The 26,736-nt window shown below is 38.6% G+C and overlaps 1 protein-coding gene and 1 long non-coding RNA gene across 5 annotated transcripts in view; one reads left to right on the top strand and one right to left on the bottom strand.

Annotated features, from left to right (window-relative positions):
* The window catches only part of ano1.L (anoctamin 1, calcium activated chloride channel L homeolog), a 120,565-nt gene extending 113,583 nt beyond the window's left edge, over nt 1-6,982 (bottom strand). For all 4 annotated transcript variants that reach the window (XM_041589099.1, XM_041589096.1, XM_041589097.1 and 1 more), the window contains exon 1: nt 6,823-6,982. In XM_041589099.1, the coding sequence (XP_041445033.1) occupies nt 6,823-6,838 (16 nt within the window). In that variant the 5' untranslated portion in view covers nt 6,839-6,982. The remainder of the gene's footprint in view (nt 1-6,822) is intronic.
* Nucleotides 6,983-7,056: 74 nt separating this feature from the next.
* The window catches only part of LOC121402901, a 40,166-nt gene continuing 20,486 nt past the window's right edge, over nt 7,057-26,736 (top strand). Inside the window, exon 1 of the long non-coding RNA XR_005966852.1 lies at nt 7,057-7,173. This is a non-coding gene — a long non-coding RNA (uncharacterized LOC121402901). The remainder of the gene's footprint in view (nt 7,174-26,736) is intronic.

Below are 26,736 nucleotides of genomic sequence, written 5' to 3' on the forward strand. Positions count from 1 at the left end.
TTCAGTTAATGCTGCAGCCTACAGTAATTCTATTGTAAATGTATAGCGCTACCAAAAAAAAGCCTATGGTCTTGCTTCCAATTTCTCTCTCTTGCTATGGAAGGGGCATATACCCTCCCATATACAAGTGCTCTTCTAAGCATATTTGCTTATTTTTAAAAATTTCATGATGTTATTAGTTTTTACATTGCTAATATCATGATTCTGTAACAGGAGCACCCTCTGCTGTTCAATCCCAGTGGGGGCTGGGCAGAATGGCACAAGTTTAATTTATTAATGCAGGAAAAGTCTTCTGATGCAATAATCAATGTAAACTGTCAGGAAAAAAACTATTTGAGAAGCAGATTTATTAAACGTCAGTTTTTAGTGGTATCCTTATCCGAAAACCTATTATCCAGAAAGTTCAGAATTACAGGAAGGCCATCTCCCAATAGGGTAATAGTTCACAGAAGAGCAAATAATTCACATTTCTTTTATTTATTTGCTGTAATAAAAAATAGTAATAGTCTCCTGTAGTGATGGCCAAATTTATCCTGTTTTCGCAGAAAATCGTTAAATCAGAAAGTTCACGAAAAAATCGTGAAATTTGAACGTTTTTATGAAAAAAATCTTGAAATTCGAAAGTTTTCACTAAAAAAATTGTGAAATTCGAACATTTTTCATGAAAAAATCGTGAAAATCTGACATTTTCATGAAAAAACTTGAAAATCAGAAAGTGACACCCGGAAATTCACCGCAAATTCGTGCCAGGCGAATTTATTCGGCAATTACCAGTCTCTTGTACCTGATTCCAAACTGAGAGTATAAGTATAAATCCATATTAATGCAAACCAATCCTATTAGATTTAATGAATATTTAAATATTTTTTAGTAAACTTAAAGGGGTTGGTCACTTTTGAGTTAATGTTTTAGAATGATATCGAGAGTGATATTATGAAACAATTTCCATTTTTTATTATTTGTGGTTTTTGAGTCAGTAACCCCAGTTTGAAAACTGGAAAGAGCCAGTAGAAGAAGGAAAATAACTTAAAAACTATGGAAAAAAAATAACGATGACCAATTGAAAAGTTGTTTAGAATTGGCGATGATATAAAATGGTAAAAGTTAGCTTAAAGGGGTTGTTCACCTTTGAGAGGTGAGATGTAGAGAGTAATATTCGGAGACAATTTGCAATTGGTTTTCATGTTTTATTATTGAAGGTTTTTGAGTTCTTTAGCTTTTGAGCAGCTCTTCAATTTGCATCTTAAGCAATCTGGTAACTAGGGTCCAAATTACCCTAGCAACCATGCATTGATTTGAACAAGAGACTGGAATATGAATAGGAGAGGCCTGAATAGAAGGATCAGCAATAAAAAGTAACAATAACAATACATTTGTTGCCGTACAGAGCATTTGTTTTTTTATAAAACTATAAAAACAAATAATGAAAACCAATTGAAAAGATGTTTAAAATTGGCCGTTCTTTAACATAATAAAAGTTACCTGAAAGGTGAACCACCTCTTTAAGTCAGAGACTTAATTTACAGAAAGACCCCTTTTCCGGTTAACCCCAGGTCGCAAGCATTCTGATTAAAAGATCTCACAATCAATGGGTAGTGCCATTGGTGCCTTTGGCCTGAAAAATCGCCTGGTCTGATATTTGCCAATAGAGACAATAAGCTTTTTACACAAAACCACAAATAAGGTAACTGCTAATCATTTATTCCACTCCAGGGGTTGCTTTGAGCATGACATGTGACCCCCATCCCCGGTGTAGTCATCTGTTATGTAAATTCACAGATCAGAGTGCAGATTGCAATGCAAAAACTCACATCATTTGCATTGGCAAACTACTGGAAAATGTCTGTTCCACCAGGTATTTTTGTAACTAGCAAAGCTACTATTTCCTATCAAATGACCAGTTGTATTGTTATTACCAGTCTGAAAGTGTTGCCTGTATAAATCAGGCCTTTGGCCATGCACTCATACAGTGTTTATATGCATTTGCAATTTTGAATGCAAAAAAGGGAATAAGAGGAGCGGAATGCTCTAATTAATGAGAAAGTGAAGGCACTAAACTAAAATATATACAGGTATGGGATCCATTATCTGGATACCGTTATTCAGAAAGCTCGGAATTATAGAAAGGCTGTCTCCCATAGACTCCATTTTATTAAAATAATCCAGATTTTTGAAAAATTTTACTTTTTCTTTTTAATAATAAAACAGTAGCTTGTACTTGATCCCAACTAAGATATAATTAATACTTATCGGAAGCAAAACAAACCTTTTGGGTTTATTTAATGTTTACATGATTAACTAGTAGACTAGGGGCTGATTAACTATGGGTCGAATATCGAGGGTTAATTAACCCTCGATATTCGACTAGGAATTGAAATCCTTCGACTTCGATTATTGAAGTCGAAGGCTTTAGCGCAAATTCTGCGATCGTACGATCGAAGGATTATTCCTTCGATCGAACGATTAAATCCTTCGAAACGAACGATTCGAAGGATTTAAATCCAACGATCGAAGGAATATCCTTCAATCAAAAAAACTTAGGCAAGCCTATGGGGACCTTCCCCATAGGCTAACATTGACTTCGGTAGCTTTTATCTGCCGAACTAGGGGGTCGAAGTTTTTTTTAAAGAGACAGTACTTCGACTATCGAATGGTCGAATAGTCGAACGATTTTTACTTCGAATCCTTCGATTCGAAGTCGTAGTCGTAGGTCGAAGTAGCCCATTCGATGGTCGAAGTAGCCCGAAAAATACTTCGGAATTCAAAGTTTTTTTACTTCGAATCCTTCACTCGAATTTAGTGAATCGGCCCCTTAAGGTATGAAGATCCAAATTACAGAAAGATCCGTTATCTGGAAAACCCTGGGTCACAAGCATTATGTATAACAGGTCCCATACCTGTATGTATATATATATATATATATATATATATATATATATATATATATATATATATATATATATATAGAGCAAAAAAGTAGAAATAATCGAGAATCTCACCGATTATTATTAACATTATTATTAATGTATTTATATAGCGCCAACATATTGCGAAGTGCTGTAGCCCCAGTCTAAGCATCAAAAAATGTGATGTGAGATTGCCAAAAACAATAATAGTTAAAAGTACAAATTAATTTATTAGGACGTAGACAAAGTGGCCTAACGCATTTTGTGCCTACTACAGCACTTGTTCCAAGCTTTAGGCAAATCTATGAGTCCAGCCTATGAGTAAGTGCCCCAATTGGCATGAAACACGTTAGACCACTCTGTCTACGTCCTAATGAATGAATTTCTACGTTTAACTATTATTGTTTTGATTTTTGGGAACCTCGCATCACATTTCCATTTTTGAGCTGCATTCAACTTGACTATGGTCGCCACTCATCTGGCAAAGCGTGAATAATGGCTTACGAGAGCTACTAAATATACTTAGACTTTACACATTCGCATTCAAAAAGCATCTCAAACACATGAATATTTTTTTATTTTGCGTATGAGCTCGTACTGTAAAAACCTTTTGCTGCAGTCTAGGGCAGCAATCCAGATAACAGTAAAGTAGCATTTGGCAAAGACATGTATTTTGGATACCAAGTACAGTAGCGTTTGTCAAGTATGTTATTTTATACATAATTTACAAATGAAACACTAACATTAGTTAATATCATTATTCATAGTGCAATGTATCAAAATTCAGGTCCTGCACAATACTGAGGAGCAATTTCAGGTGAGCGCAGTGCTCAATTCAAAATTTTCACACAAAATTCTTTGTACACACCATAATTTGTTGTGTGCGCTGCCTCAGAATTTGTGAGAATGCACACTTAAGAGGGAACATTACTGAGGAGTGCGATAAAAAGAGCAAGTAGCAATGGAAATGTACATACATATAGAGTCAAACATAGGCTTGGAATGCTTACCTGTATATACTCCAGTTTCCATGTGCTATGCCAGTGCTACCCAACCTCTTTCTCTGGGAGTCAGCCTTGCGACCAAAGAACTTGTTCAGAATTATTCAATTCACTATTATCGATTTTAACAAGACCCACATTAAGCATAATGGGGACTCATTTTGGGCTTCTAGTGATCCTTGCAGTATGAATTGGCTAATTTAAGTGTGAGTGCACAGTATTTAAGTATTGACTGCTCTACACCCCCCACAGCCCCTGGCCATCTACTCCTTACAACCTACTGTTTAACATCTGCCCGCCTTGTCCACATTAAATATTCATATTGATGAGCACTAACTTCCAAAGTATCCACTATTACTTCATTATGATAATTTAATTTGGCATGTCCAGCCCCCATCCTTTAGATGTCTGTAGATCCACTTCCATAGAAATGTCACTTTTGGATATTTTAAAACATTTTGTTATTGTCAATAAAAATTCAATAATTCATACGTCCCATACAAGATATATTAATGCCCAAAAAAATGGTAATAAAATGTCTTTTTCTAAGCCAGTTTCCTATAGTCATGTCCAGTGGTGTTACTGTTATTTGTAATTTAAAACTAAGCAATGGTTTTCTGCAGCTTTCAGCATTGCTGGTTCTGTCTCCTGTAGCAATGCAGGAGATGAAAGTCTTGCACGCTTCTTCACTTGGCTTCTGATACATTATTTCAAAGGTCAGAACCACCAAGACAGAAAAGAGAGACATACTGCTTCCAAAAGATACATAGTAACATAGTAAGTTAGGTTGAAAAAAGACACACGTCTTTTTTTTTTTTTTTTAAAAATACATTTAAAATACATTTAAAACCACTGGAAATGTAAAAGAAAGAAAAAGGGAAGACAATATTTTATTTTTGGTGTTACATCCTCACAAACGCTAAAAAATGATAAACAATGCTCAGGGCTCTCATCTCTTCAGAGCCATTTAGCCCTTTACATGCTTAAACCCACAATCCCTCCTAAATATGCATCCCCAGCATGCTCAGCTCAGCATGCAAATAGTCCCTGAACATACGGTACTTTATTTTGTCAAACACTACTCAGCTCCTCACATCCTTATCCTCAGACAGATCACCATCTCTGCCCAAACTATTTGCTCTGTTCTTCCTCATCATCCTGCAATTCCTGCTGAAACCATTCAATTGCTATTGCCTTATCCTCCTCACAATTCATGCAAAGATCATTCTTTCCCTTCCTCCTCATCTTCCTCCCATTTCTGAACAAACCATTTAATGATTTTTCTCTCATATTCTACAGTAGCTCATCACAATTCCTATTTATAAACCATTCCCTCACTACCTTCTCATCTTCCTTACTTCACTACCTAACCAATGTTTTGCTTTCCGCTCAACCTCCTTGATTCACACAATCCCTGAACATATTATTCCCTTGCTTTTAAATCTTCTTCACCTCACAATCCCTGCCAACCCATCCAATCATGTCTCCCTCATCGCAACCTCACCTCAAAAGCTTTACCTAAACCATTCACTCACTTTTCCTCATCTTCCTCACCTCAAAATATTTGCCCAAACCATTCACTAACGTTTCCTCATCTTCCTCACAATCCCTTTCAAACCATCCATTCATTTCTCCCTTATCTTTCTCACCTCAAAATCTTTGCCCAAACCATTCATTTACTTCTCCCTCGTCTTCCTTTCCTCACACTCCCTGCCTTAACCATTCACTTTCCTTCATCTTCTTCCCCTCATAATCCCTGCCAATCCATTCACTCATTTCCCCCTTGTCTTGCCTTCCTCACCTCAAAATCTTTGCCCAAACAATTCACTTACTTCCCCCTCGTCGTCCCTATTTCACAATCCCTGTACAAACTAATCACTCATTTCTCCCTCAACATTCTCACTTCAAAGTCTTTGCCCAAACAATTTAATTCTCCCTTGTTGTCCTTACTTCACAATCCCTGCCCAAACTAATCACTCACTTCTCCTCATCTTCCTTATATTACCTTTCAAACCATTCACTAACTTTTCTTTTATCTTCCTCACCTCAAAATCTAACCATTCACTCACTTCTCCCTCATCTTCCTCACAATACCTCCCTAAACCATTCATTCACTTTCCTTCATCTTCTTCCTCTCATAATCGCTGCCAAACCATTCACTCACTTCTCCCTCATCTTCCTCACATCAAAATATTTGCCCAAACCATTCACTAACGTTTCCTCATCTTCCTCACAATCCCTTTCAAACCATCCATTCATTTTTCCCTTATCTTTCTCAACTCAAAATCTTTGCCCAAACCATTCACTCACTTCTCCCTCGTCTTCCTCACCTCACACTCCCTGCCTTAACCATTCATTCACTTTCCTTTATCTTCTTCCCCTCATAATTCCTGCCCAACCATTTACTCATTTCCCCCTTGTCTTGTCTTGCCTTCCTCACCTCAAAATCTTTGCCCAAACAATTCACTTACCTCCCCCTCGTCCTCATTTCACAATCCCTGCCCAAACCATTCACTCACTTTTCCACATTTTGCTCAACTGACAATTCCTGTTCAAACTAATCACTCATTTCTCCCTCAACAGCCTCACTTCAAAGTCTTTGCCCAAACAATTTAATTCTCCCTTGTTGTCCTTACTTCACAATCCCTGCTCAAACCATTCAGTCACTTCTCCTCATCTTCCTCTCCTCACAATCCCTGCACAAACTAATCCCTCATATTCCTCCCCTCACAATCCTGCCCAAAAGTCTTACATTTCCCTCATATCCCCCCTCCTCACAATTACTGCCCAAAAGTCACAATTATCTTTCACCCTTAACAATCCCTCTGTAATTCTTCTTTTCTGATTCATTCACCCACATTGCTCACTTCCCGCCCAATCCTTCACACGTAACCAAATAATAAAACCTTTCTTACCATCTCTAGTGGCCATCGCACCGTGTCCTCCACCCACTGATTTTCCAGCAATTTGGCTAAATTAAAACGTTACAATAAGTGGTGACTTCAAAGCCAAATCATCGTCCTTCCTCAGAGGCGGGAAAAGCAGCGCCTGGGCTTAACCCAAAGACACGCCTCCCACTGTGACTGGAGCAGCCGTGAGAAACTAGCCGTAAACTAGCGATTACCTTGACAGGATACAAACATCAACGTCAAGGTAGAGCCACGCCCACGAACCGCGATTTTCCCGCGCACCGGATGTCAGCCTGAGGAAGCTTCAAAGCACGACGCTGCCTCACAGGTCATGTTGTTCTGTATTGTCACCTGCAGGTAATGCTCCTGTGTAACACTGTCTGTATCTTATTGTGATGTTACACTGAATATGTTCGGATGTTGATATGGGGACATCATTTACTGACACACAGAACATTTCCTGTGCCCACAACCTGCACATCAGTCCCTCAGTGTAACCCAGGAGGAGCTACAGGGAATCCAGCCTGGGCCTGCTCTCATTTATTACTTTATTAACTTTCACTTCAGTATTTGTGTGTGAAAAATGATTTATTTCCTAAATATTGGGGCCTATAATGAATGACTAGTTATGTTACACCTATACTTTGCACCTGCTCAGTGTTTCACTGGTGTAACTGGTAAAATAGCCACATTTACAGAAACAAGAAGCTACTGGTTGCCACATTTACTGTTACTTCTTGTTTCTGTCAATAAAATCGATTGACTACAAGAGCAAACAACACCAGATTTACAATAATTATCCACAGAAGCATATTATATTATACGAGCCTATAAATGTCACTGTTATTGACGCAAAGAAGATTAATGGCGCGTAATATGGCAAGGTTTTTAATGAATTTTTTTGTGATTTCCTAGTTAAACATACAGTGTGACCACTATAAAACAGCATCAAGGGAAAAATAGTTATAAAATATAAACACATCTACAGAGATGTCTATCGTTCTAGAACTGGTTGGTCAAACCCGCTTTGAGAGGGAGTGGGATCTGTGTATTTATTTTCTGTTTAATTATATATTTTTCTCCCTTTCTGGGGTATTTAAAGGGCAACTGCAACCATGATAAGCAAAGCCAAGTGTTAAAATGTATAACTATAGGGTAGATGTCAGTTCTATGCTTTCAGGGCCGGCCTTAGGCCTATTGGACCAATTGGGCCCCGCACCTCTGGGGGCCCCGCACCACAGGGCAGCACAGATAATATTTCCCTCAGCACATGATGCTGCCCAGGACCGGACTGGCAATCTGTCGGTTCTGGCAAATGCCAGAGGGGCTGCTGTATGGTTCCATAGAAAGTTACCATAGAGTGGGCTGGTTGGGGGCTGTTTGGGCTGGTAGGGGGCTGTTTGGGCCTCTGCGTACTCTGGAATGGCAGGGCCTATTTTGACTCCCAGTCCAGGCCTGATGCTGCCTGGCCTGCCCCCAACTTTGAGAGTCCAGCCCATCGCCAAATCAATAGGTCCAGCCCACCCCCAACTCTGATAAGCCAGCCTATCCCCCAACTCCATAGGTCTAGCCTGCCCCCAACTCTCATAGGCCCAGCTTTCCTCCAACCTTGATAGGCCCTGCCTGCCCCCAATCCAACCAAGCCTGCTCCCAAGCTGAATCGGCCCAGCCTGCCCCAAACTAATTGGCCCAGTCCACTCTCCTATTTCCTCCCTCTCTCTCTTACCCTGTGTGCCCCTATTATGTGCCCCTATTTCATCCCTCTCACTCTCTTACCTTGTCTGCCCCTTTCCTTTCTATTTTGTGCCTGTATGCCCTTATTTTCCTAAATACTTGGTGTGTCAGTAGCCAGCAACACTTTGTCTAGGGGCCCCGCCAACATGGTCCCAATTGGGCCCCACATTTGATAGGATCAGCCCTGTACGCTTTATCAACTTTAATTGATCTATATTGCTCTTGTGAGTAGCACAACCAACTAGGGTGTGATGGCACCTGCACATGCAGAAAGGAGTTTCCACTGCTAAAACATAGGCACTGAAAGCATTATGTGTGGCAGCAGAATTTATTAGCCCCATCATGCTAATAAATTCAAGTGTTCCTGGTACTGCTCTTGCTTTTGAATCTAATACTTTACCACCTCGAAGCATTCTGCCATTCTGTAATATTCATTTTTTTTGCACAATTGGGTTTATTCAAAAAAATAAAAAGCTTGCCAGGTTTTAGGGTGGTAAACTTTTTATAGCCGTGCAAAAAGGAATCCTGCATAAAGAAAAACACAGCTCTAGAACTGATGGGAAAAAACGGACATATCTTATATATTTAATTTCACCCTCCACCCTTGCTGACAATATCAGCTTGCTAGGAATATTTAATCACTTATAATCACTTGTGTTCTGAAGCCTATCGTTAGCGCAATTTCGAATCCGCTGCAATCTCCACTCCACCAGAGGGGGGCCCGGCTGCATAGTAGCCTGTACCCGGGCCCTGTGCCTTGTAGTTCCGTTACTGGGTGAAAACCTATATATTTTTGGAATGTTGGCTGATTGACTGATACACACTGGTGTAACTATAGAGGAAGCAGACCCCATGGTAGTGGGGGAGCCCAGGGAACAGAGGGGCCCACACTGCTTCTTCTATAGCTTTAAGAAAATCTCCTCTCGCTGGCTGAATTTGCGAAGCGGTGACAAGCGAGAAGAAGGGAGGGAGCACAAGAGGATGGCTGGCCAGCCAGGTTCTCAGGTGGCCAGGAGTAAGGGTAGGTTTTAGTTTAAAGTTGCACTGGGCCCCTGTGAAGATTTCTTTGCAGGGGGGGGCCCGGTCCAGTCTAGTTACACGGCTACTGATACAGTAATATTTTCCTAAAGCTGCAACCTTGTTATGAACAATGGGATTCCCTGACCAAAGCTTGGACCTCCAAGGGGAGTTTGAATTGAAAAAAGTTCTACAACCACTGCCCTGGGATTTCAGAGAAGGACCATTGTTATTAGTGACGTACAGTGACGACGCTCGAATTGTAAAATCAGTTGCTGGCAAATATTACACTGCGCATTTTCGCTAAGCAAAGGTTTAGCACCGACTCTGGAGTTTTGCTTATAATTTGGTAGCTAAAAAAACTTTGTGCCTGCGAAATTTAATTACATAGACTGAATGCTCGCAAAATCCATTTGTTTGCAAACTTTGTGATAAATTCGGTCTTTAATCGGTTAAAAAGGACATAAACGTGGTTGCTAATGTTCACAGGTGTCTTTGCATACTTTTTCTTAGCGCTAGAGAAACATATTACATTCCCCCAATAGTCATTAAATACCAGGATCTGCTGCAGCATCCATGATGTTGACTGGAACCTAGAAATGTAAATTTTAAGGCATTGGCAATCAGATCCTTGTGTGTCATTACAATACAATTTACCATTAAAGAGGCAAGTTATTTGGGGAAATATGTAAATTATTTTCAGAGCCTAAGAAAACAGGTGCCATTTGTCTTCCCTGTAGTTCCTGTGCTTATAGTGAGACTGGGTGATGCTAGGGGCAAGATCATTTGCATAAAGATTAAAGGCGGAGCTTAAGGAAGGAAGATGACAAATGCGGTTGGTTTAGGGGCTGACTACAGGCAATGGTAGAGGTATTTTAAGGTCAAGAAGGGTCAGATAGAGTTGTGTTTAACTGACCATCTCAAATAGCACACACATCCAGAGGGGTTCAGTTGTGCTTTAAGTAGAGTGTTTTTGTTCAGTTTTATAGCTTGAGGGAGTGAGCAGAAGTACAATATGCAACTGTAATTGGTGTCAAATATTGACAAACATCTTTAAGAGCTGGGAGGACTATATTTTGTTATGTACTCTTCAGCCTGATAAATAAAAAAGGCCATGCTGTACAGGCAATTTTCCTACGTGTAGGACAGAGGGCAAAGTGTAAAAAGCATGGTGGATTGGCCCCTACTATCTTAATGAATACAGAAAGCAGTCAAAAAATTTTTTTTTTATTTAAATTAGGTTTCTGTGTCTTAGAGCTTTCTGTATAATGGGTTTCAGGATTCCACAACTCTATTTCAATTGAAGTAATAAAACGCTGTCGTGGTCCTTCGGGTGTTTGGGTACCACTCATTAAGGCTCAATTTACTAACATGGGTGCTTAATTCCAGCTACCCATAGCACCCAATCAGTAATTCAGTTTACTACCCCTTAATAACTGAGAGCACCAAAACTATTTAGCACCTGTCTTAAGAAATCGAAATGAATGCTTCTTGAGGAATGAGCGGGAGATTCAGCCTCCGACATTTGCGAATCATAATGGGAGTCGCCAGCATCATGGACAAACAGAATGTTGCAATTTAGTTGCAAGTTGGACTACCTGCAAAAAGGTCAGGATAACAGTAGGTAAACTCCCAAACATATTGCTACATGCTCCTTTACAGTCATTTTTATTAGAGAAAATACAGCTCACCATGATTTTTATGATGTCGTTTTTATTTCTAAATTACACTGCTTACACTGCAAATAATTCACTCTACAACATAAAATTTCATTCCTGAACCAGCAAGTGTATTTTTTTAGTTGTAATATTGGTGAGTAGGTGCATCTCTGTCCCTGTCATGTGCTTTCAGAAAGAGCCAGCACTTTAGGATGGAACTGCTTTCTGGCAGGCTGTTGTTTCTCCTACTCAATGGAACTGAATGTGTCTCAGTGGGACCTGGATTTTACTATTGAGAGCTGTTCTTATATCTACCAGGCAGCTGTTATCTTGTGTTATGGAGCTGCTATCTGGTTACCCTCCCATTGTTAGGCTGTTGGGGGGAGGGAGGAGTGATATCACTCCAGCTTGCAGTACAGCAGTAAAGAGTGACAGAAGTTAATCAGAGCACAAGTCACATGACTGGAGGCAGGTGGGAAACTGACAATATGTCTAGCCCCGTGTCAGATTTCAAAATTAAATATAAAAAACATCTGTTTGCTCTTTTAAGAAAAGGATTTCAGTGCAGAATTCTGCTGGAGCAGCACTATTAACTGATACATTTTGGAAAAAAAACATTTTCTCCCATTACAGTATCCCTTTAAGATTAGGATTATAAGGGACGTTATTGGGGTGAATTTATCACCGGTTCATGAAAATTCAGCTTCATTTATAGAAGAATCAGTGTGAGGTATACAGTTTTACAGGGTCGGAGTGAGGCTTCTGCGGCCTACCAATGCTGAACTCAAGGGCCTTCTTTCTGGCGGTCTACCTCCACCCCCCCTCCTTCCCTTTGACTCCCTCCTCCTTCACTTTACGCCTGATGTTTTGGGCAGGCTACAAGCTTAGGGTCCAGGCACGGGAGCAAGCTTTTAGGTAAGGGGGCAAGCTTGGGATAAAGGGGCAAGATTGGGTTCTGGGCGGGGGAGCTAGAATGGGCTGGCGGGGCCCATGAAGGCTGGGCCCAGTACAACACTGTCGTTTTAGGTGGCTTTGCTGAGACAGTTACTTATTTGGCAGTGGAATCAGGTCCCCAAAATCTCTTGTTTGCCTAGGGCTCTATTTGGTCTTAATCCGCCTCTATAATCTACTGATTAAACTGAATCACACGTTACCTACAGTATGATGTAACAGTGGTGTGTTTCTCCAAGAACTTAATTCTACAGAAACATGTTTATCCTAACACATTCCATGCAGTTTTGAGTTGAGTTAAAATAACTCATATAGTAAAAATAGCAGTTACATAAATTCTTTTGTTCTATTTTCTGCCATTTTATCAGTGCTGATATGGTAAAAATGCACTGAATAACGGAAGAAAATTGAAAACCTGGCAGGGATTCTGACTTACAGGGGCGGATAGGTCTACAGCAAACCATTACTTCTGGGGAGGACGTTTATTTTATGGACTAGTATAATAGCTGGCAGACTTACGTTTAACAGTAAATTCATCATTACAATACAACCTCAGAGACAGGCTCTATGCAGTGGGTGGTTTCACAGAAAAATTGGATGATGGAATAGTTAAAGTGACCAGGTGTAGTTTGAAGGAAAAGTAACAGCCTGAAATGAAAATTTGTATTAACACTGATATATTTCTAATTGGTTGAAAAGACAGTTTTGAAAAGTACTCCAAATCCTATACAAAATGTGGGATGTATCTATTATCTTTCAATGTACACTGAGTCATGTGGAATTATAAAACTAATTAAAGATATCCATCGGCTGACACAGAGCATTGTAGGAGTACGGTCATTTAATCCAGTGAAACAAAACTGGATGAATTGCTCATTGTTTCAAGGCAAAAATAATCATCTGATGAGCAATAAAACTACGGAGACCAAGGACATCCTTGAGCATCAGGGACATATTTCTAAATGTGTATTGTTACCCACGATCCAGATTTTAACTTAAGTAACAGCTTTAAAGGAATTGTTCAGTGTAGAAATAAAAACTGGGTAAATAGGCTGTGCAAAATAAAAAATGTTTCTAATTTAGCTAGTTAGCCAAAAATGTAATGTATTAAGGCTGGAGTGACTGGAGAGACTGGATGTGTAACATAATAGCCAGAACACTACTTCCTGCATTTCCGCTCTCTTGGTTTACACTGACTGGTTAACTTGGTTACCAGGCAGTAACCAACCAAGCCACATGGGTCATATCTGTTGCTTTTGAATCTGAGCTGAATGCTGAGGATCAATTGCAAACTCACTGAACAGATATGTACCATGTGGCCCCCCTTATAGTCACTGACTAACTCAGAGTTAGAGAGCTGAAAAGCAGGAAGTAGTGTTCTGGCTATTATGTTACACATCCAGTCACTCCAGCCTTTATACATTACATTTTTGGCTAACTAAGTATATTAGAAACATTTTTTATTTTGCACAGCCTATCTATTTACCCAGTTTTTATTTTTACACTGAACTGTTACTTTAAAAAAAAACCTGAGTTTGGAACTGTTGAAGCCAAGCCTCATCATGCTTTCACCATCCTGGACAAAATGAATGAACTAAGCCACTCATAAACTGGTACAAGTATGGGACCTGTTATGCAGAATGCTCAGTACCTGGTTTTTCCCGAATAATGGATCTTTCCATAATTTGGGTCTTCATACCTTGTCTACTAGAAAATCATGTAAACATTAAATAAACCCAGTATGGTGGTTTTGCCTCCTATAAGGATTAATTATATCTTAGTTTGGATCAAGTACAAGACACTGCTTTCTTATTACAGAGAAAAAGGAAATCTTTTTTTAAAATTGGATTATTTGGATAAAATGGAGTCTATCGAAGAAAGCCTTTCCGTAATTAGGAGCATTCCAGATAATGGGTTTCCGGCTAACTATTCTATACCTGTACTTTAATAAAACTATTAAAACTTTAATAAACCTGTATTTTGCTGACTTTATAGATAATACAGGTCTGCATATCCCTGTCCTGTTAAACTACCCGATATCCTTCTAATTAGGGACGCACCCAATTCACTATTTTGGGATTCGGCCGAATCAAGAAACTGATCCTGAAAAAGGCAGAATCCTGGCCGAATCCCAAACCGAATCCTGGATTCGGTGCATCCTTCTAGCATACTTCTAATGCTACTAGGGTGATAGATAATCTGGCCCTGGGTTTTTCCAGATATGAGGTCTCTCCATACCTACGAAAACATTTAGCTAAAAATCTACTAAAACATTTAAAAATTAAACAAACCTTATAGGATTGTTTTGCCACCAATATGGATTTAAGCAGTGCAAAATGAAATCATCTTATAATTTTTTTAAATGAATACCTTGGCCTATAATTCAGAGCTTTCTGTATAATGAATTTAGGGATTGAATGGTAGGTGAATTTTCTTTTACCAAATTTTTTTTTTTAACTGTGAAGTTTGTCCACCTACATATTTTACCATGATATATATACTAGGGATGCACTGAATCCACTATTTGGAATTCAGCCGAATTGTTAGTGAAAGATTTGGCCGAATACTGAACATAATCTGCATCCTAATTTGCATATGCAAATTCGGGGCGGGGAAGGAAAAAGTGTGGAAAAAATATTTTACTTCCTTGTTTTGTGATGAAAAGTCACCTGATTTCCATTCCCGACCCTAATTTATATATGCAAATTCGGATTTGGTTCGGCCGGGCAGAAGGATTCGGCCGAATCATAATCCTGTTGCAAAAAAGGCCGAATCCCGAACCGAATCCTGGATTCAGTGCATCCCTAATAGACCTGGGGGTTTCCGGATAATGGATCTTTCTGTACTTTGGATCTTCATATCTCTAATTTACTAGAAAATCAATTAAACATTAAATAAGCCCAATAGGCTGATTTTTCTTTCAATAAAGATTAATTATATCTTAGTTGGGGTTAAGTACAAGCTACTGTTTTATTATTACAGAAAAAAAGGAAATCATTTAAAAAAAAAAAAAAGTGGATTATTTGGATTAAATGGAGTCTATGGGAAACAGCCTTTCTGTAATTTGTAGCTTTCTGGATAATGGGTTTCCGGCTAATGATCCTATCCCTGCACTTTAATAAAACTATTAAAAATTTTAATAAACCTGTATTTTGCTCACTTTTTAAGCCCTGTTTGTGCATTGCCTTTTTTTCTTCTATACAAGTTTTCTTGCAATTTCCCCACAGTCAATTTATAAATTCCAAAACATTTTTATTAACAATTATGTTAATCAAGGGCAGCTATTGTATTACCATAAAGAAGACCCTACAAAAGGTCAGCTGATGCCACATTTTTAGTCGGCTTCTTAGTCTATTCTTATTCAGATTATGCCTTAAATAAATATTTCTCGTACAATGTTGAAAGCGATAAAATGAAATCACTTTTTAACACATTTGTTTAAGAATGATTAAAGCCTCAGATGTCAGCCGAATTTTCTATTGAATCTAAAGCTTTGAAATGTGTTTTCTCTCGCAATGTGGAGCTCCATAAATCTTGTTCCTATGATAAACAAATGTAATACCTTAAATGCTGAGTTTCCTTTTTTGGTGAAATCAAATTCCCCCAAACTATCCGCAGCCTTCCATCTTTTTCTAAGCAGATATATTTATTGCATAATCACGTTCTGCCTGGCAGGCTGCTGGGGTGCTACAGATTTGTACAGCCAAATACTTGAAAATCTTTGTTTAAGGTTCAGTTCACGACCCAGGTTTGGATGAGGTCCTAATGGAACCGTGTCACAGAACATAATGTTTTAGTGACAGAGAACAAAGGGAAATCTGGAAGTGATGTTACAATTTGTGTCTGTGTAATCATCCTACCGTGAACAGCCAAGACCCTTTTCAAAGGCAAATAATGCTGTAAAATTCTATTTCTTTCAGCTGCCGTGTTTTTAGGAAATGAAACAGACCTGGTAAAATGTTCTGAAGAAGTCTGTATTCATTTCTTTGGCTTCTTTATCATAGCTGATATTTATAATTATATAATACACAAAAGCCATGAATATCTTGTAAATTATATCATCATAAACGGTGAGTTCTGATGTCATCAGTTATAAACGGTGAGTTCTGATGTCATTTCTGTCACATGACTCACTGAAACTTGTGTATTATAATAAATAAAGTACCCCAAGTTGCCTTCGGCCTCGTACTTTTATAAGGTCATGAAATCCTTATATTTTACAAGAGGGGGTACTGTATTCACTATATATTTCTTATTGGTAAGGAGGACCTTCTACAGACAGCAGGGGTTAACTGTAAGGGTTAAGGGGATTGCCACAGTGTCTTAAGGCATACCTCCCAACATTTTGGAAATAGAGGGACAAGCAGTGTTTGACCACGCCCATATTGTGACCACACCCCCTAATTACCACGTTCATTTTACAAAATGTGGCAGGTTATGAATGTTTGAACAAATTTCTCTTGGTTTTTATGTGTTATAAGCAGCAAATCACAGTTTCCCCAAGAAACCTGCTTATCTTAAATTGTTACAATTGCTTCTTATCTTAACTTGTTACAAAATATCTAAGTATCTATTCTAGGCTCTATTCTGGCCAAAAGCCAGTTAGAAACTTGTATCTTTTTCTGGCTGTTCGGTGCTGGAGATCAAAGAGAAAGTCAGGACATTTCAGTAACAATCCAGGACTGTGGGTTGAGCTGTCAAAATCGGGACTGTCCCGTGAAAAACGGGACAGTTGGGAGGTATGCTTAAAGGGATTGTTCACCTTTGAATTAACTGTTAGTATGATGTAGAGAGGGATATTCTGAGACAATTTGCAATTGGTTTTCATTTTTTATTATTTGTGGTTTTTGAGTCATTTAGCTTTTATTCAGCAGCTTTCCAGTTTGAATTTCAGCAATCTGGTTGCTGAGGTCCATATTACCCTAACAACCATGCATTAATAAGAGACTTGAATATGAACAGGAGAGAGGCCTGAATAGAAACATGAGTAATAAATTGTAGCAATAACAATAAATGTATAGCCTTGCAGAGCATTTATTTTTCAGATGTGGTCAGTGACCCCAATTTGAATGCTGCTAAGAATCAGAAGAAGAAGGCAAACATTTAAAAACCTATAATAAAAAAAAAATGAAGACCAATTGAAAAGTTGTTTAGAATTAGACATTCTATAACATACTATTAGGGGGGAAAAATTTTTTTTTTCAAAAAGTCCACCAAATGACTCCAACAGGGGCGTAACTATAGAGGAAGCAGACCCTGCGGTTGCAGGGGGGCCCAGGAGTGTAGGGGGCCCAGTAAGACCCTAATTAATGAGCAATTTTAATATATCTTGGTAAAATAGGCCAACTTATAAATATTTTGGGGCCCTAAATTGAATTTGCTATGGGGCCCAGTAACAACTAGTTACGCCACTGGACTCCAAATTGATTGTAGGAGGTTCCGCATAGGCTAAAGGTTTAAGATGGTGAATAGTCAAATTCGAATTCTTAAAGGGACAGTACATGATAAATGTAAAAATTCTAATTTCTATTTTTTTTTTTTAAATTTGAATTGAATTTGGACTATTCCATAGTCGAATTACACTAAAATAAACTCGAAATTAGAATTTTCAATTTGACCCTTGATAAATCTGCCCCTAGATGTTAATTAAAAGGTGAACCAACCCTTTAATATTTATTGGGGCCACCGAAGACCATTGATATCCCTATAAATAATATATTTTCCCTAGCTTTAAGATTGATCTCATCAGGAAGGCTCGGGGGGGAGGGGGGAATTATAGTTAAGCAAACATCAGCATGCTAGCTGTTATTGAATAACAGGAGTGTAAACCTGACATGCATGTTATTTGGCACCCTGGTGTCAGGGTTTGGACTTTCAGGCCTAGTGGCCAAAATAGCAGCATCATGCAACCCAGTTATATTTCTATATTGATTTATAGCTGATAGAGCTTCTGTGCTATGATAGTGACTACTACTGAAATTAACAGAAGCAGGACAAGGAAAGTCTAAATCACTGGGGGATGCCACATGTTCTGCAGTCTATACTAGGGATGCAACAAATTCAATATTTTAGGATCCTTTGTGAAAGATTCAGCCGAATACTGAACCGAATCTGTACCCTAATTTGCATATGTAAATTAGGGAAACAAGGGGGAAACAGAAAAAAAAAATTTTGTGTGACAAATAGTCAAGTGATTTTTTGGATTCGTATTAAGTTCGGGCAGTTGCTTGGATTCGGCCAAATCAGAATCCTGCTGAAAAGAGAAATCTTTACCGAATCCTGTACATCCCTAGTTTATACAACAGTTATAGAGTCTATTATCCAGAATGTTTGGGATCCGTAATTGGGATCACCTCACTTACTCAAAAACATTTGAACATTAAATACATTCAGTAGGATTGTTTTGCCACCAATTTGGATTAATTCACCAGTTACCTGCATTGTTTTATTTTTACAAAGAAATATATATATGCCTCTAGTAAACCAAATAAAAAAGCAAAATGCTGTGGAGTGCAAAGTGGAAAAACAGTGGTGCAGACTTTTTTCCTTAAAGGGATTCTGTCATAATTTTTATGGTGTAGTTTTTATTTCTAAATGACACTGTTTACACTGCAAATAATTCACTCTACAATATGAAATTTCATTCCTGAACCAGCAAGTGTTTTTTGAGTTGTAATATTGGTGTGTAGGTGCATCTCAGGTCATTTTGTCTGGTCATGTGCTTTCAGAAAGAGCCAGCACTTTAGGATGGAACTGCTTTCTGACAGGCTATTGGATACCTCCCAACTGTCCTGTTTGGAGCGGGACAGTCCCGCTTTTGACAGCTCAACCCGCAGTCCCAGATTTGTACTGATATGTCCCGAGTTTCTCTTTCATCTCCTTCACTGAACAGCCAGAAAAAATACAAGGTTTGTAACTTAATTGGCTCTTGGCAGAGAGCACAGAATAGACACTTAAGATACTTTTGTAACAGTTTTAGATAAGATAAGAACTAAGACTCATAGCTTAAAGTGCAATTCACCTTCATTAGCAAAACTGTAATAACACATTAAAACCACAGAAATGTGTTCAAGTTTTCATGACTCCAAATTTTGTAAAATGGATATGGTAATTAGGGGGTGTGGTCACAAAATGGGAGTAGCCAAAAAATTTCACCACCCTGCGTGCAGCAAATCTTTTTGCCACTCTCTCTGTTTCCAAAATGTTGGGAGTTATGCTATTGTTTCTTCTACTTGTAATATAACTGTCACAGTGGGACATGGATTTTTACTACTGAGTGCTGCACCAGGCAGCTGTTATCTTGTGTTAGGGAGCTGCTATCTGGTTACCTTCCCATTGTTCTGTTGTTAGGCTGCTGGGGGGGGGTGAAATCACTCCAACTTGCAGTACAGTTGTAAAGAGTGACTGAAGTTTATCAGAGCACAAGTCACATGACTGGGGGCTCCTGGGAAATTGACAATATGTCTAGCCCCATGTCAAATTTCAAAATTTTATATAAACAAAATTAGTTTGCTCTTTTGAAAAATAGATTTCAGTGCATAATTCTGCACTGACCTATTATCCAAAATGCTTTGGACCTGGAGTTTTCCAGATAAGGGATCTTTCTGTAATTTGAATCTTCATACCTTAAGTCTACTAGAAAACCATATAACCATATAATAAACCAAATAGGCTGGTTTTGCTTCCAATAAGGATTAATTATATCTTAGTTGGGATCAAGTACAATGTTCTGTTTTATTATTACAGAGAAAAAGGAAATCATTTTTAAAAATTTCCATTATTTGGATAAAATGGAGTCTATGGGAGATGGCCTTTCCATAATTCAGAGCTTTCTGGATAAAGGGCTTCCGGATAACCTGCCCCATATCTGTACCCACATTACGTTTGATTTGTTCACAGTGTTGTCAGTTATAAATGGTGCTTACTGATAACACCTGTGTCACCGGAACCCTCTGAAACTTGTATCAGGAGAAAAAACATACCCCTTACTTAATATGAGTAGGGATGGGCGAATTTTTTCGCCTTGTTTCGGCGAAAAAATGACGCCCATAGACTTTTATGGCGTTTGTGCCTCAAAATAAAAAGATGCGCGTCAAAAAATTTTCTACGCCCATAGACTTTAATGGGCGTCAGTGACATTTCGCCGGCGGGAATTTTTGGCGAAGCGAAACAGTTAAAATTCGCCCATCCCTATATATGAGGATAACAGACATTTTGTCAATGATCAATATAAAATCACTGGACTTTGGCCTCGTGCCCTTGTTTGGCCATGGAACACCTTTGTGATTCCGATTATTTAAAGTGTAGATTAGCCCTTATAATACTTGAGCGATACAGTTTTATGACTTATAGGCTTTACATTTAACTGTTTATTTATCTGCATACTTACATTCAAGGGGTTATTTATTATTGACTTGAAAAATATGAGTTTTTTTAACCAGAAAACTTAAACTTTTAGGGGAACAAAAACTGGATTTTTTCTAGCTTTATTATTATACCTTGAAGCTGCAAAAGGCCTGAATCTGAAAATCTGCCAGCTCAGCCCTGTCGAGGTCCTGTATAAGTCAACGGCACCTATCCCAATTTGAATTTGCGCTGTGTTTAGCCCGAAAATCCGACTTTTTCCGAGTTTGCCTCGGTTTTATCTAGTTTTTTCATGATTCGATTATATCGAGTTTTTTATTAATAAAAAAGATAAAATCAGACATGGGAGTTTGGTCGATTTTTTAAAATTAATAATATGAGATAAATTCGTGTTTTAGTAATTAACCCCTTAATTGTATAAACGGTTAAACAGAAACAAATGCTCTGTCAAGTCATTCTCATCCAGGATCTGGACAGGTGACCGTGGGCTGTGATCAGGAAAAAAAAGACAACAACAATGTTAAAAAATGCAGTATTTGTTTTCCCAAACTGTCAGGATCATTTTAAACAAAATCCCCAGTACTGAATGTATAAACATAAATAATTTAAAAGTAAATATTTGCACATCCAAATGGCAAGCGGTGGACTAGCTGGCAGGCATGTAAGACCTTTACACAGTTTATTTTCAGCAAGGGTATGGCCTCCAGCTATGACAGGACACACAGAGCAAAGTAAATGAATGAAAAGTGGGCGGAAACACTTCAAAATGTTTTGCTTATTAAAGGGTAAGTATAATCTTAATAAGGGTTCTGAAACTTCTCAGAAGGGCAAATTCACTAAAGTGCAAAGTGACTAACGTTAGCTAACGTGACGTCATTTCTGGACTTTGCCGATTTATTAACGGGCGTAGGCATAACTTCGCTAGAAAAGGAGATATACTCTAGCGCTACTTCGCACTCTTACGCCAGGCAAAGTTTCGCTCTTGCGAAAGAGCGTTACTTTGCAAATTCACTAAGATGCGCCTTTTACTGACGTTACCTGTTCTGCCAGACTTGCCTTTCCCAGCTCAGACCAGGCGAAGCGCAATGGAATGTATAGGGCTTCTTCAATTTTTTGTTGAAACATTTTCCAAAAGTCCCAAAAAACGCTGGCGTCTTTTACTTTTTCAGGGTGTACGCTGCAAATGTCCGTAAATTTTTTTTTGGGTACCCGGCTCCCCCTAAATTTCCTACCATCTGGCACATAAACTATACAGTGGGATCATGTGTAGGGCATGATAACAACTCTATTTTATTTTATTAAGGTTTCCCTGAGCTTGAGTAGTGTAATGTATTTGCTGCAACATATACGTCCATTCAACTTTCACTTCCCGCCGTATGCAAATAAGCCAACGCTAGCACAACTTCGCCAGAGTTTGGCGCCCTGGACGTAACTTCGGATTTTAGTGAATTAGTGTTGTCCTGTCGAATCTACGCCTGGCGAAGTGTTGCGATGTGAGTGAAGCCGGCGCTGGCGAATTTTTGGAGGTTAGTGAATTTGCCCCATAGTATTTGACAGTCGGGGCACTTTATTGCAGCCTATGCAAAATGTACGGTTTCTGACATAAAGATGAGAAATTATACTTCTGGTTACAAAGTTGTCAATACCATAAATTTTGTAATCCCTCTCAAAAATGTTAATCAGTTCTTGGAATGAGTTGGAACATAAATAGAGTAATCTATCATTTACAAACATATAATTAAAGGGTTTGTTCAACTTTAAATTAACTTTGATGTAGAGAGGGATATTCTGAGACAATTTGCAATTGGTTTTCATTTTTTATTATTTGTGGTCTTTGACTTATTTAGCTTTTTATTCAGCAGCTTTGCAATTTCAGCAATTTGGTTGCTTGGGTCCAGATTACCCTAGCAACTATGTGTTGATTTGAATAAAAAACTAGAATATAAATAGGAGAGGCCTGAACAGAAAGATGAGTAATAAAAAGCAATAAAAATATATGTGTAGCCTTACAGAGCATTTGTTTTTAGATGGGGTCAGTGACCTCCGTTTCAAAGCTAGAAAGAGTCAGAAGAAGGCAAATAATTCAAAAACTATAATAAAGAAGAATAAAGACCAATTAAATAGTTGCTTAGAATTAGCCATTCTATTACATACTAAGGGGCTGATTCACTAAGGGTCGAATATCGAGGGTTAATTAACCCTCTATATTCGACTAGGAATTAAAATCCTTCTACTTCGAATATCGAAGTCGAAGGATTTAGCGCAAATACTGCGATCGTACGATCGAAGGATTATTCCTTCAATCGAACGATTAAATCCTTCAAATGGAACGATTCGAAGGATTTTAATCCAAAAAAACTTAGGAAAGCCTATGGGGACCTTCCCCATAGGCTAACATTGACTTTGGTAGCTTTTAGCTGCCGAAGTAGGGGGTCGAAGTTTTTTTTAAAGAGACAGTACTTCGACTATCGAATGGTCGAATAGTCGAACGATTTTTACTTCGAATCCTTCGATTCTAAGTCGTAGTCGAAGGTCGAAATAGCCCTTTCGATGGTCGAAGTAGCCCAAAAAAAAGTTTTTTTACTTCGAATCCTTCACTCGAATTTAGTGAATCGGCCCCTCAAAGTTACAGTGAAGGTGAACCAAGCAATTAATGAAAACCCTAAATTTATTTCACTGTCCCAATAAAAAAGCTCAACCAAACTCCCATTAACTATTTTTCATTATTTATGAATAAATTAACGCGATTTAATTGGATCAGTAAAAAACTCTAAAAAATCGAGTGAAAAACTGAATCGTACGATTTTTTCAGACTTTTCTCCTGAAAAGCTTGATTTTTTCGAGTTTTCTCCCAAAACCCACAATGACTCCAATAACTTCAATTTGGTATAGTTGCCTCTCCCACTGATTTATACAGGAGATTGAGAGGGCATAGTTTCAGATTCTGGCTTTTTTGCAGCATTGGGATATAATAAATCTGAAAAAATTGTTTTTTTTTTCTTAACGTTTTGCCCCTGACCAGAAAAATTTGAGGTTTAATAAATAACCCCCTTAATAGCATATTGGTTTTGAGTAATTATTGCATCATCATTGTAAAACAATACGTATATTTGCTGGGATCATAGACATATTCCTTTATTTATGTTTATTATAGTAGCTTAAAATGCATTTTACTTTGTGATGGTGGTCCAGTGAAGCCATGCAGGAGCTGATTTATTATTGATTGAGGGTCAGGAGTGGGTAAAATCTAGAATTTTTATGCCTCGAGAGCTTTTTTTTGAGAGTACAGGTATGGGACCTGTGTGATCCAGAATGCTTGGGACCTGGAATTTTCCAGGTAAGAGGCCTTTCTCTAATTTGGATCTCCATGCCATAATTCTACTAAAAAAGTATTTAAACATTAAATAAACCCAGTAGGTTGCTTTTAATCCACTAAGGATGAATTAAATCTTAGTAAGGATTCAGAAGATTGTACTGTTTTATTATTACAGAGATAAAGGCAATCATTTTTAATAATTAGAATAATTTCATTAGAATTGAGTCTTTTGGGAGACGGCTTTCCCATAATTTGGAGCTTTCTGGATAGCAGGTTTCCGTTTAATGGATCCCATGTTTTAAAAATACAATGCACTGCAGGTTTGAAGTTATTTGTCGGCAATACTGAGCTGCTGGGATCTACTTATCACCAAACCAAGATCTACTGGTAGATTTCCCATATGTATAGACATATCTTCCAACTGTCCCGGTTTTCCCTGGATAGTCCTGATTTTGACAGCTCAACCTGCAGTCCCGGGTTTGTTACTGAAATGTCCCGACTTTCTCTTTGATCTCCTGCACTGAACTAAAGTCCTGCGCGGAACTGATTTCTAAGACCCGAACCCGCAGCCTGTAACCCAAACTGCAACCCACATTTTAACCCACTTTGAACCGCTACCCAACCTGGACCCACAACTGCCTTATCCCCCAACCCGCTAACCACCATGAAACCGGAAGTTGCATCATCAAACGTGGCCAATAGTCGAGAGGGACAGAAGCGTGCCGTGTGATGTAAGAGCTGTGCCGTAAGTTAGATGGGAGGGGGAGATAAGTGGAGGGAAAGAGCTGCAGCAGGAAGAGACCCGCAACCAGACCCGCGACCCCACAGACCAACATCTATACCCACACCTGAAAAGCCTACCCTCATTCTGCAGGGTAACCACTTTTTTTCGGGTAACCCGCGGGTACCCGACCTGCTGCAGGACTCTACACTGAACAGCCAAAAAAGATACAAAGTTTCTAACTTAATTGGCTTTTGGAAGAGAGCCCAGAACTCTCCCCAGGTGCACTTAATTTTTGTAACAATTTAAGATAAGCAAAGAAGCAATTGTAACTATTTAAGATAAGCAGGTCAATTGGGGAAACTGTGACTTGCAGGTTAAAGGGCAGTTCACCTTCATTAGCAAAACTGTAATAACACATAAAAACCGCAGAACTGTGTTAAAATTGTAATAACCTGCCAAATTTTGTAAATAAACATGGTAGTTAGGAGGTGTGGCCACAAAATTAGCGTGGTCTAAAAATTTCACCCTGCTCTGCACACCTCAATTCTTTTTGTCCATTTCTTTCTAATTCCAAAATGTACTGTGCTGCAGTCAGCTTTGTATAATTTACAATGTTTTACAAATGTTACTGTGTTTTTCATGTTTCCTGTTACAGAAGAAACCTATTGATAGTAAAACAAAGTCTGTTTAGTTTGAAGGCAATTGTTTTAGTGGAACACTCTAAATTAAAAAAAAAAAGGGTAAATCTGTGGGGCCAGACGGCCTGTATCCAAGAGTATTTAAGGAGCTTAGGTTTGTGCTTGTGACATTAACTACAAATTGTAACGTCACTGTAGTGTTTTAAATTGACATTGGGAAGACAGAGATTCTTCAGAACAGCTTGTCATCTTATTTTCTTCTCTTCTTATGGCTGGTTTTAATTCCCCCCCCCCCTTCCTGGTCGCCAAGATGGACAGACTTCTTGCTCATGGGAAGCACGGACTGAAAAACCAAGACTAAGGGGGTTATTTATCAAGGTCCGAATTTATCTGAGTATTTCTAAGTTAGAAATCCGAGCAACTCCGATTGCCTGAATGGACTTTATTTATGAAGGAAAAAGCCAGAAAAAATAGGGTCGGGCAAACTTCGGAGCTTTCCCCGAAAACTCCGAATTGTTCGTGGTTTCTGCGCAAAAAACTCCAAAATCTACTAAAGAATCCTTGTTTTCTGAGTTTTTTGCACAGAAACCACAAAGTCATTGGATATCGGTACGGAAATCAGCGCAGACACTGGGACCTTCCCCATTGACTTATACAGGACCTAGTGAACTTTTAGATGCCGGGGTTTGGGATTCAGAGTTTTAAGACCATCGGACTTTAATAAATTACAAAAAAATCTTACTATATTTTTCTCCAAAAACCATTAATTATTCGAGGTTCGGATATTCGGACCTTTATAAATAACTCCCTAAGTGGCCTGTGGGTGCACAAAATCATTTTGAATAAATTTGACTCTTATAATGCCAAAGGCACCTTCAGGGAAAATCAAATTACGCCTAAAGGTAGAACAGCAAAGTTCAATTTGTTGACATGGGCCAGGTGCAAATTTGCCTAAGAAATGGAGTAGATGTTGGTAGTGAATTATACATCATGTTTGTTTGGATGGAGTATACCCCGTGTGTGTGTGTGTGTGTGTGTGTGTGTGTGTGTGTGTGTGTGTGTGTGTGTGTGTGTGTGTGTGTGTGTGTGTGTGTGTGCGCGTGTGTGTGTGCGCGTGTGTGTGTGCGCGTGTGTGCGAGGGGGATTGTTAGATTTACCCAGCTCAGTCTCCAAGGTTCCTAAAGGATTGTATAGCCCTTGTAGATGCAAACATTGACATGCAAATCCGTTTGGAGAGCCGAATTCTTTTTAAAATTCATTTTATCAATTTTAACATTAAAGGAGAACTAAACCCTTAAAATGAATATGGCTAAAAATGCCATATTTTATATAGTGAACTTACCGTATTGCACGGGGCTAAAGTTTCAGCTTGTCAATAGCAGCAATGATTTAGGAGTTATAGGGGCCCTAATTCATGTATAATTTTAATACATGTATAATTTTAATACATATTGGTAAAACAAATCATCCTCTAGACATTTTGGGGGCCTGAAAAATAAGTTGCTGTGGGGCCCAGTA

Source organism: Xenopus laevis, chromosome 4L, assembly GCF_017654675.1.
Source record: "Xenopus laevis strain J_2021 chromosome 4L, Xenopus_laevis_v10.1, whole genome shotgun sequence".
Lineage (NCBI taxonomy): Eukaryota > Metazoa > Chordata > Amphibia > Anura > Pipidae > Xenopus > Xenopus laevis.